Source organism: Nicotiana sylvestris, chromosome 8 (assembly GCF_000393655.2).
Source record: "Nicotiana sylvestris chromosome 8, ASM39365v2, whole genome shotgun sequence".
Classification (NCBI taxonomy): domain Eukaryota; kingdom Viridiplantae; phylum Streptophyta; class Magnoliopsida; order Solanales; family Solanaceae; genus Nicotiana; species Nicotiana sylvestris.
The window spans coordinates 13,850,817-13,863,592 of record NC_091064.1 but is presented as its reverse complement, the minus strand read 5'-3'; the positions used below and the strand labels follow the sequence as shown (position 1 = coordinate 13,863,592).

The 12,776-nt window shown below is 33.5% G+C and overlaps 1 protein-coding gene across 1 annotated transcript; it reads right to left on the bottom strand.

Annotated features, from left to right (window-relative positions):
- On the bottom strand, positions 1–1,992 carry LOC104224434 (transcription factor MYB41-like). The gene is made up of 3 exons (XM_009776085.2): positions 1,763–1,992; positions 1,431–1,560; positions 1–819 (listed from the first exon to the last, which is right to left on the bottom strand). Exons 1-3 carry the CDS (start codon positions 1,893–1,895, stop codon positions 129–131), a joined length of 954 nt encoding a protein of 317 aa, XP_009774387.1. The 5' UTR covers positions 1,896–1,992; the 3' UTR covers positions 1–128.
- Between the last annotated feature and the right edge of the window lie 10,784 nt (positions 1,993–12,776).

Below are 12,776 nucleotides of genomic sequence, written 5' to 3'. Positions count from 1 at the left end.
TACAAACTCTCTATTTTGAGCCAAAAACACAACAGTACAAAAGGCAAATGCAACTTAAAGTGGAAAAGAAACAACAAAAAGAAAAAAAAAAAAAAAGGAGTTACAAACTTTTTCGACAATGTAAATATTTACATAAAATCATCAAAATCTAAACTCTCTGGAATTTCAAATTTCATGAAATTACTGCAATAACTCTCTTTCTCGTCTTCAATGCCTGACGATAAAGGTGTATCAAAGCTAAAATTCTGACTATTCTGATTGCTGCTGTTGTTTAGGGACTGAAACGTTGAATTTTCAGTTGCATCAGACGCAGAATAATTACTATAGTATTGAAGTGGTAGCATCATATTTTCTTGGAATATTTGGCCGTTCATGGACTGATGGGAAGAAGAACATGAAACATTTGGGGTGCAATTTGGAATTTCAGGAACTTGGTGGTGGAGTTGATTATTATATTGGAACATAGAGGTCTGATTATTTGAAATATTTGGCCCTTGAGAGTTTTGAATTTGTCCATTCAATAACTGGTTTTCTTGAATTTTTTGTAATAATAATTCTGGATTTTCAGTTTGGGATATTAAAAGGGAATTTGCAAGTTTTAATATTTCTGGATTTACGAGTGCTTGTAATCCAAGTAAACTGGAAAGATTAAGCTGAGTTGAGTTGAAAAGTGATGATAAATCTAAGAAATCAAGACGAGGTCTGTGTGTTACTGGATCAATGCCCATTCTCAAAAGCCTTTTTCTTATGTGTGTGTTCCAGTAATTCTTGATTTCGTTATCTGTTCTTCCTGGCAGACGAGCCGCTATAGCTGACCACCTAAAAACAAACATAGGGTTAAACATATGAGCTTTAATTTAGGGTTGAAAGCATAACTAAATAAATAACAGTATGTTATCTCTAACAATTTAAATTTTTCTGAACGTGGTGGTAATATAATTCAACATAATACTGGAACAGATACATATAGGGGTGTTCATGGATCGGTGTAAATTAATTTTTTCCCAAAAAAACCAAACTAAGTAATTTGGATTTTTATCGATTCGGTTTAAGATCAAACCAAATTAAAAAAGTATCAATTTTTGATCGGTTTGATTCGATATTTTGGATTTTTATGAACACCTCTAGACAGAGATAGTGCTTTAGGTGTTACTGTCACAGATTATGAAAAAGAAATTTTTATGTGCTTGGTCATGAAAGATAATCATGTCTGCATGTGAGAGACTTGTTGATAAAAACATGATAATTAGGTATAAAAAAAGTATTCTCTTTGTAACAGCTGATTATGAACGTGTTCAAAACATAATTAGTTAAATAAAAGTTGTGTACTCTTTCTGACACGTTAAACATTTTAAATGAGCTTATCGCACGGTTCAAAGACCAAAACTAATGATGAAAGATTGAAATGAGTGTAATAGATATGATCATACTTGTTGCCAAGAACACTGTGAAGTTGGATAATAGTTTCTTCTTCTTCAAACGAAAATCTTCCTCTCCTAATATCAGGTCTCAAATAATTCGTCCATCTAAGACGACAACTCTTGCCACACCTTTGTAGTCCTACAAACAATTTGTGATTGAAATATTAGAACACCATATATATATTATTCATTATTAAGAATTACTACTGAAAACCTGAAATTAGCTACGAATTTTGTTGTTTACCTACAGAATTTGTAGGTTGCTAATTTCTGTTTTTTTTAGTAGTGAATGTTTATCTTCATGTCAAATAAATTAAAAGGTGGATATAAGAATTATATACCAGCATTTTTGGGGAGATTTCGCCAGTTTCCAGGGCCATGAAGTTGAATATAGTGAATGAGTTTTTGATCTTCTTCTGGAGTCCATGGACCTTTTTTCAGTCCATTTTTATCACAACATGGTGTTCTTCCCATAGCTCTTTATTTTGTTTTTAGGAATATTGATGTAGAAGATTGTAAAGTTTTGAAGAAAATAAAAATAGTTGTGATGGTAAGGAAGAGAAGACGGAGATTCTGGAAAACAAAAGTGAAGTTGTAGGTCCTTATGGAATATGAGCCTTATTTATAGAAGAAAAAAAATAGAAGAGAAACAAGTGCTTTAAGACAGATTGAAGTCAATAGTATTTGTCAAGACTGAGGTGAAATGTTTTTTTTTTTTGCCAAATAAATGCATTAGTATTAATAAAGCAGAAAATTAAGGAGTATCAGTATAGCATGGGACTGATCTGAATAATGCAGTCCTTAAATAATCTTTGCGGAATATTAAGAAAGCAAATAAATGTGGTTCACTCCAAAATGCGTCTTCACACTCAGCATTTGTACGTGAAATGTTTAAAAGATGTTTTTACCAAATTTAGAAACGAATCATACTTTTTGGAACGAATTAAAAAGAAAATAAGTTCAGACAAACTGGAACAGAGGGAGTAATATGATATACAATTTTTACTCTCTCTCTCTCTCTCTCTATATATATATATATATATATATATATATATATATATATTGTACCCAAATAGTTGTCCATCCAATAGCTTACACAAAAATAGCCGGTGAAGGTATATATATGCATAATTTATGTATTGTATATATACACTTGTGTATAATCAATACATAATTAATGTATATGGCTAGAAAAAAGTAAATAATAAACATGACCGTCTATTTGTGTAAAGATCCGGTTAAATCCTTTGTCCATATCAAAAGGGAAATTTTTGACAATTTCATTTTTTTCAACACATTAGAAGTTCTCGGATTTTATTAGAAAAAGAAATGTGAAAATTTGGGAGAATTGTTTAGGGACAAGTGGTGGCTAACAAATGGTTTCGACCTTTGCACCAAAGTCTTCAAACAATGACTGATTAGTCGGTATGGTTGGTAGATTTCCCCTACCAATTAGGAGGTCAAGATTTCATGTTTATATTTGTGGAGTGTGCGCTTCTTTCTAACGAATTAGCCTTTTTGAATTTATATTTCTGTATTATACTACATACGTGTTAAGCCGAAATTAATAATTTTTGTTTATATCTTATATTTGTATTAATAAATCTATTAAATATATAAATATTTTATAGTAATGTATTAACAAATCTATTAAATATATAAATATTTTATAGTAAACATAATAATTAGTATGATTATGAATTCGAAGACCATTTTAAAATCTATAAATTTTAAACCTGGTCCATCCTTTGATTATTTGTATACTCCTCAAGATATATCATCTATTACGTTGGCTATCATCAGCATTTCGATTTGTCACTTTTTGAAGCTTGGGACCAAATCTTGGAGACCAAGTTTTTATATAACTTAGTGTGTTTTTATATAACTTAGTGAAATAGTCTATATAATGATAGTTATATACCTTGACATACATGTCTCCTTTCAAGGAAGCCACTATATATGCTTAATTAGAGAAACAAGTTCTAAATTGTGTGAATAAATTGTAAAAAATTAGTACATATGCAGAGCCGTCGCAGCGGAAAATTAACAAGGAACGCAACTTTAGCCATAATTGTTCAAGTGTTGTAGAATCGCTTTGTAAAAACTTTGACAGAAAACCTAGGGAGTCTTCTAGCCTGTGCCTATCGTAGGATGCCAGACTGATGGAGTCACAGGCGTATTTATAAGTAGGCTAGGGACTCTTAGGCAAATACTTTAGCCCTAAAGACTTCCCCATAAATTATAATTTCCCTAGGGACTCCTAATATATGGTAATTTCTTTCCATCAAAGAAACTACCATATATGCATAACTACATAATATTATCTGATATATTATTTCCTTTGAGAGACAAGGTAAATAATTTATTACCTTATATGTGTGCCACATTAGAAGTCTCTAGAAGAGACGGTAATTTCTAACATTCTCCCACTTGGCCCACATATTAAAATCAGATAATCCTTTATGAGAGATAAACATATAATATGGCCATAAACTTTATCACTCAACTAAAAGTTATGTGACTATCACTTTAACTAGAATATATTATTACATGAATCATGACGGTCATGCTTTTAAACAAACACTTCCTTCCATGTATTATAATGCACAATATATTCTAATAAAGTGTCTCACAACTTTATGAATGAAGTTAATATAAGTCATTCAGAGTCCAACTTTATTGATCCAATGATCACAAATAATACATGAAAAAACAAAAGTGTGCATTGTCATGTATATCAAAATAATCATAATGTCTAGACAAACTGTTAGAGAGCAAAGCAAGACTAAGTTGAGCTACTAAGCCCCATATGAGTTACATGATCCTTGAAAATATTAGCCGGCAGACCTTTAGTCATAGGATCAGCAATCATCAAGGTAGTACCAACATGCTCATAATTCACATCTTGCTTCTTCACATAGTCTCTAACCATCAAGTACTTTATGTCGATGTGCTTGCTTCGGCTGGAACTTTTATTATTCTTAGAAAATAAAACCGCAACCGAATTGTCACAAAAATTCTCAATGGCCTTGAAATAGAATCGACAATCCTAAGGCCGAAAATAAAGTTTTTCAACCATAACGCCTGTGATGTAGCTTCATAGCATGCTATAAATTCAGCTTCCATTGTGGATGTTGCAACAATGGTCTGCTTGACACTTCTCCAAGACACAGCACCTCCAGCAAGAAGGAAAATGTAACCTGAAGTAGATTTACCAGTGTCCTTGCATCCACCCAGGTCAGAGTCTGAATATCCAATCACCTCCAATGAGTCAGAGCATTTGTATGTGAGCTTAAAATCTTTGGTTCCTTGAAAATATCTCAAGACCCTTTTACCAGCTTTCCAATGGTCAAGACCAGGGTTACTTTGATATTTGCCAAGCATTCCTACCGCAAAAGCAATATCAGGTCTAGTACAAACATGTGCATACATAAGGCTCCCAACAAGTGAAGCATAGGGAATGTCTTTCATTTGATCCTTTTCCAATGCATTTTGTGGACATTGATTCAATGAGAATTTGTCACCTTTAATTATGGGTGCTACTATAGGTGAACAGTTCTTCATCCCGAATCTTTCCAGAATTCTTTCAATGTAGGCCTTTTGCGACAGTCCAAGTAATCTTTGGGATCTGTCTCTGTGAATCTCTATGCCAATGACATAAGAGGCTTCACCCATATCCTTCATCTCAAAATTCTGGATAAGAAACTGTTTAGTCTCGTGCAACCTTCCCAAATCACTACTTGCAAGCAAAATATCATCCATATATAGGACTAGAAAAATATATTTTCTCCCACTTATCTTAAGGTATATACGCTGATCAATGATGTTCTCCTTAAATCCAAATGAAGAAACAACATTATGAAATTTAATATACTATTGGCGGAAAGCCTGCTTTAGCCCATAAATGGATTTATTCAACTTGCAAACAAGGTGACTTTTGTCCTTATCACAAAATCCTTCAGGCTGGCGCATGTATACCTCCTTTTCAAGATCTCCATTCAGGAAAGCTGTTTTCACATCCATTTGATGTAACTCTAAATTAAAATGAGCTACTAATACCATGATTATTCTCAATGAATCCTTCTTTGATAGTGGAGAGAAGGTTTCATGGTAATCAATGCCTTCCCTTTGAGTAAAACCCTTGGCTACAAGTCTGGCTTTATATCGTTCGATATTATTAGATGAATCTCTTTTAGCTTTAAAGACCCATTTGGAGCCTATGGTAGAGGATCCCTTTGGTAATTCGACGAGACCCCAAACTTTATTTTTAGCCATAGATTCTAACTCTTCTTTCATGGCATCATACCAAAGTGTGGAATTTTTTCCACTCATGGCTTGTGAAAACGAGCATGGATCATTTTTTAGTCCAATATCATAATCAAACTCTTGGAGATATACTATATAGTCACTAGAAATTGCTAGTTTTCGAACTCTTGAGGATTTTCTTACTCCCACTGGTTTAGGCACTTCTTCAGTGAGCTCAGGTAAAGCAGGTTGATCTTCATGTGGCTCCTTAAGTGGTGGTGGATCTTGAACTTGTTGTTGTTCAGATAATTCATGAGAATTGTTTTGAGCAACATTCAAGTTTCCAATACATAAAGGTACCACAAGTGATTCCCTTATTTCTTCTAATTCCACCCTTTGAGTCAAACCACTTCCTCTCTCTTCATGATCCTCAAGAAGTTTAGCGTTTCTAGCTTCAATAATTTTAGGAGAATGAGAAGGATAGTAAAACCTAAATCCCTTAGAGTTAATCGCAAAGCCTATAAAATAACCGCTTATTGTTCTTTCATCCAACTTCTTTAGTTGTGGGTTATAAACCCTCACTTCAGTTGGACATCCCCAAACGTGTAAATGATTTAAACTAGGTTTCCATCCTTTCCATAACTCAAAAGGTGTCTTGGGGGCATCCTTGGATGGAACCCTATTTAAAATATACACATCGGTTTTTAAGGTTTCACTCTATAAGGATAAAGGTAAACTTGATCTGTTAATCATGCTTCTTACCATGTCCATTAATGTCTGGTTCCTTCTTTATGCTACATCATTTTGTTGTGGTGTTCTTGGAATCGTATATTGAGCAATTATACCTTCACTTTCAAGGAACTCAGCAAATAGACCCTTAACTTGTCCCTTATCTGTGTACCTACCATAATATTCTCCACCCCTATCAGATCTTACAATTTTGATCTGAGCACCAGTTTGTTTCTCTACTTCTGTCTTGTAAACTTTAAAAGCATCAAGTGCTTCCGATTTGTTAAACAGAAATAGAGATACATATATCTTGAATAGTCATCAATAAAAGAGATGAAATATCTCTCACCATTCAAGCAAGGGTTAGGAAAAGGTCCACATATGTCTGTATGTATGATCTCAAGTAATTGAGAAATCCTTTTGGCACCTTTAGTTGATTTATTGGTCTGCTTACCCTTTATGCAGTCCACACAAGTCCCAAAGTCAGAAAAATCAAGAGCTTTTAGAACTCCATCATTAACCAGCCTTTTGACTCTATCAATAGAGATGTGTCCCAATCTCTTGTGCCAAAGACTTGATGAGTTCTCATTGATAATACATCGCTTAGTGCCAAATTCTTTATCATGCAAAGTTAATACATTACATTCAAATGTGGGGTCTAGCTCAAGTTTATATAATTTCCATTCAAATTTCCAAAACCAATAACTTTATTATCTTTCAAAAGTTTCAAAGAAGGATAATGAAAATTCAAATCATATCCACTAATCGATAGTCTTGAAAGAGAAATTAAATTTCAAGAATATTCTAGAACATAAAAAGTATTTTCTAAATCTAAGTGAAAATCATCCTTCAAAATAAGCCTATAAGTCCCCACGCCTTCCATACATGAACGCATCCTATTGCCAGAATAGACGTATTGTTCACTTCCTTTCGGCTTCGTCTGAGTTAGAAAGCCCTGCATGATTGGCAATATGAATTGTTGCACCAGAATCAATCCACCATGTATTATCAGAAACTTCAGTAAAATTAGATTCATAACATACAAAGGTAAAATTACCTTTCTTCTCAAGCCATTTCTTGTATTTCAGGCAATCCTTCTTCCAGTGTCCCTTCTTCTTACAGAAACGACAAGCATCTTTGTCAAATGTGCTTTTCTTCTTCATGGGAACACTTTTGCACTTTTTTGCATTTCTCTTACCATGAGTCACCATATTAACACTTTCAGGTATTTCATGCTTCAACCTCTCTTCTTCTTGAACACACATAGTCAAAAGTTCATTGATTGACCATTTATACTTATGTGTGTTGCAAGAATTCTTGAATGGACCATATTCCGCAGGAAGGGAGTTGAGAATGAAATGCACAAGAAATGGTTCAGACATATCCACCTCAAGGGACTTGAGTTTAGCAGCAATGTCTCTCATCTCCATAATGTCCTCACGCACTGTACGACTTCTGTCGAAAGTCATACTTGAGAGCCTCTTCATAAGGGTGCTAGCCAATGCCTTGTCAGAGCTTACAAATTGTTCATCAATTTCCTTCATGTAAGCTTTGACCTTATCGCTGTTAGGGATAGAACCCCTAATGCTTTGGCTTATGTGAGCTTTTATGAGCATTAAACTTAAGCGATTAGATCGCTCCCACCGTTTATAGTTAGCCTTAGCAGTTGGTGTACTTGATTCCATGGGAATAGGTGGTTCATCCACACCGAGTGCCAGGTCTAGATCCGAGCACCCTAAAGTGAGAAGGACTTTCTCCTTCCATTCAGTATAATTATCACCAGAAAATATTGGAATTCAAGCATTCTCATTAAAAATAGCGGTAGGAAAAGCTGTAAATAGTGCAAAATAAGGATAAACATACATAAGTTATGAAGTACAATCCATCAAAGTTGAATCACGTAAAATACCGATTTTAAGTAAATTCTAGACCTTCTTGTGGGCAGAGGTTGCAACCCATGCATAGAATTTACTTTACTTTATTAGACTAGTAAACCAAGGTCTACAAAATTAATCTGTACCTGTGGGCATAAGATTATTTTCAACTTAAAGATTTACTATCTCATTCTAATTAATCTCACCAAAATAGTTACCTCCCTGTAGGGCCGAGTTACTATTTTAATAAGATAACTGGACTAAAAAGATGTCATTGTAACTTTTAATCACTAAACTTTATGTGATTAAATAACTTAATTTCTTTTATATTAAGTACTCAAGATGATGTGGCCACTCCTAAGTACATCACATAAAAGAAAACTCAAATGACATCTCAAAATAATTAACCTTAATTAATCAACTTAAACAAGATGTTGATTAGCTTTTGAATAGGCATACCGGATATAACCATAGCGTTATATAATATTCCAAGGTAAATTCTTATAATTAATATTATAAGAACATAAAACAGTAGTACAGTCGTATTACATAGTTTTGTTTAAATTATGTAACTACTCTCTTTCTCACAATTTAAAGACAAAAACCAAACAGATCTGATAAAATATATGAGATAGGAACCTTCCGTGCATTAAATAGAATCATGGGCTTTATAACGTACACAAACATGATAACCAAAAGCATTTATGATCATCATAACTTTTAGTGTAACAAGGTACGAAAACTTATAGTAAGCACTAACTTGAACCAGACTCTATTACTATAAACACAAAACATCCCATTATATTTTGGTTACCAATGAATTAAATATTCTTCTTAATTGATTAGAGAATATATATGAAACTCCATGATATTACAAATCGGCAAGGTAAACGTCAGAAACGACACAACTTACAAAAACCATTATTAGAAAAATAGTGGTTGATATTATCACTTCAAAATAGGAAAGGACAAAATTAGAATTCAAGGTTTCAAGGATTGAACGAAAGTTCAATATTCTTTTAAAGAGATGTTCTGTGTCTGTGATGTATCAGCGCCGACTAACATCGTTACATTACAATGCAAACCCAAAAACACATGATGCGATGCGGATTCAAGTCTTAAGTTAAAATTTCGAACAACAGAACCTTATCGAACTTCTAATGTGTCTTTCTTAAATACCACAGACGACCCGCAAACAACAATCCGCCGGCAGATATACATAGAAGTCAAATATGTTCATAATCAAGAGCAATAAATACCGAACAACACGGCTAAAGGCAGACTCTGATACCACATGTTAAAAATTAGTACATACGCAGAGCCGTCGCAGCGAAAATTAAACAAGGAACGTACCTTCAGCCATAATTGTTCAAATGTTGTGGAATCGCCTTGTAAAAACTTTGACAGAAAATCTAGGGAGCCTTCTAGCCTATGTCTACCGGATGATGCCAGACTGATGGAGTCACATGCGTATTTATAGGTAGGCTAGGGACTCTTAGGCAAATACTTTAGCCCTAGGGACTTTCCCATAAATTATAATTACCCTAGAGACTCCTAATATATGGTAATTTCTTTCCATCAAAGAAACTACCATATGTGCATAATTACAGAATATTATCTGATATATTATTTTCTTTGGGAGACAAGGTAAATAATTTATTACCTTATATGGGGGCCACACTAGAAATCTCTAGCAGAGACGGTAATTTCTAACATAAATAACTAAATATAGACGTAAGATTAGACAAGCATCGCGCGTTTTGTTTTTACTGAACCAAGTATCATAAAAATTGATGAAGAATTAATTCAAATAATTTGTCCATTTAATTTCTTAAACTAAAAATAGCTAGCAGATTTATAATATATACATATATAATAATGATATGTGCATAATTAATATATACTGACTGTAATAAGTAAACAATAAATCTGGCCGGTTATTTTTGTAACAACCCCAAAGTTGATTAGGCCCATCCATAAAAAAAAACGAAAAGAAGTAAGTTCGATGAATATTCACTTTATACGGTCTTTATCATTGGAATAATGGCACCAAAAATATTAGTATTTTGTATGTAAAGACCCTAGGTTTATCAATTTCTACAAAAGAAACCGCAGTCAAGACAATAATAAATACAATAGTTATTACCGATGGAACACAAGTACAAAATAGTTGACATGCACATTAAAGATCATTTAGATGGAAAATTAGGTAGTAATAATCATTTCTCTATAATGAGACTGGTATTTTAACTTTTGAAAAAGATTCATTTGTATCGATTAGCAAAAAAAATCATGATCTTAATTAGTACGAGTACAAGACGTGTTTACGAGTACAAGACGTCTTAATTAGCAAACAAATCATGATATAATTTCAAAATTTCATCTTATAGAAAACACATGTTTATGAGTACAAGACGCCAACTTTCCATATTGGGGACAATGTGAGGTCAGTATATATTATCCAAGACCATACACGTACCCTAAAGAATACAAGTGTTAATTTTAATTTCTATAAATGATGATATAATTAAAAACCAACAAGGCTCTTTATTTGGTAAATCATGGCCTCACCCTACTGTCAGCAGTCTATAATTATTGATTAAAGTTTTAATCAGATAAAAAAACAAGTCAGCTTGATAACCACATAATACACATGGCCCCAACGTGGACAGTTTTGGTTATCGACATTATATTTCTTTCTCTCGCCATAACAACTAAGGGTGGCAAAATGGTTAAAAAAAATAGTTAACCACACATATTATCTACTAAAAAATGGGTTGGACAATGAACTTTTTAAAAACGGGTCAAATATAGATAGGAACCATATTATCCATTTAGAAAATAGATAATCAATGGATAACCAATGAGTCTAACTTTTACATTTGTAAAGCCTCAAATTGGGGGTTCCTCAAGTTAGGGGAGACTAAGAATTCTCCCAAAAGTAATCATATGCAAGAATTCATGGATAATATGGTTACCCATATTATCCACCGATTAATCCATTTTTTTATCTGTATTAAATATGGGTCGGGTCGGATAATTTATCTATTTTTTCATTACTCGTTTTTGACCTGAACCATATCCGACCCTCCCCTCCCTTTTGCCACTCCTAATAACAACCTTGAAATTTCGCAATGCTAAACTTCATTCTCCTTTCCACCTTTCGCGGGTAATGTATTTTAAAGATAAAATTAAGTATATAAAAATGTATGTTTTTACAAGTATACCTTTTTAGACGAAATGATCATATATTTCAATATAGATATCAAAGCGAGCAGAGATCTTAGATTCGAGTCTCACTACCACCTAGTGTTAGAAAGTAATTTTTATGTGTTTGGCCTATAAAAAAGAATCGCATATTGCATTTGAAGTAGCCTCAATGGCCATGAGTAAAATCTGCTTACTTAACTTAATTATGCAACTTTTCGATGATGCCAAAAGGGGGAAGATCAGGTGTGCTTTTGCTTTGGAATGTTATGTTTATAACCTAATGAATCTGGTCCTTGATAATTCGTGACTTTACAATGGAAAGTATTCTCACATTGTGTTGATGTTGAGCTGAGTTGAAACAGGTTCCAGGCTTATGGAAAGCACAAGTTTGTCATCATCAAAAAGGAAAAATTTATTGACTTGAGCGTTTTGATTTTGATGATCGACAAAGGAACACATGCATGAACCAGGTCCAGGGGCACTGTATACGGGTCACGGTCAGATTTAAGCAAAATGCATGTACGTGCAATGGATATGTATAAGTGGTTATTTCTGATATTCCCGGAACAAAAATGTTGCATAATTGATAAGGAGCAGGACTACTTATTTGAAGAGAACTCTGAAAGAGTTAGAAGTTGAAGTTAACTAGAACTCTTCCACCAAGGAAGAGTAAAACATCAGGTTTCTAGTTAATCATAATCCTACTAACTTTATATATATCAGTTGTATTCTCTTTTACAGGTGACGCACACATACTGAAGTAAAAGCAAGAATTGAGAGCAAAATAGTAAGGTATTTTGTGAGCAATTCCTGTGAGATTCAAGATATGTTACACGAACCATATTGAAGAACCAGTTCCATAAAACGTTTTATGTGTCTTTCTTTATTTCTATTTCAAAGTGTAGTAGGAGTTTTGAGTTGTACCTTTTTGCTTTTCTTAGAAGCATTTGTACTAGAGACTGGAGTTGTATTCTTCAAGTTAGAGTTAACTTGAAATAATCGCAATAGCTTGTAGCGTGTTGCTATAAAGGATAAAGTTAATCCTTAGGTTGACAAAAGGTTGTAAACTCGAGTTGTATCTTTCAAGTTAGAGTTAACTTGAAGTAGTCGTAACAGCCTGCGGCGTGTTGCTACAAAGGTTAGAGTTAATCCTTAGGTTTGCAAGAGTTTGTAATATTTATTGTTGGCTTAAAGTTGTAGTGAAGTGCTTGGAAAAATCCTACCGGATAGTAGGTTGTGGTTTTTTACCTTTTGAGCCAGGTGTTCCACGGAAAAATCCTTTTGCTGTTTACTTTCT

Bases quoted from the DNA above. Each gene is read 5' to 3' on its own strand.
- LOC104224434 (XM_009776085.2), bottom strand. From the start codon at position 1,895: ATGGGAAGAACACCATGTTGTGATAAAAATGGACTGAAAAAAGGTCCA. The intron at 1,561-1,762 runs GTATATAATTCT...AATTGTTTGTAG, and splicing joins AAATCTCCCCAAAAATGCTG to GACTACAAAGGTGTGGCAAG. The intron at 820-1,430 runs GTATGATCATAT...GTTTGTTTTTAG, and splicing joins CACAGTGTTCTTGGCAACAA to GTGGTCAGCTATAGCGGCTC.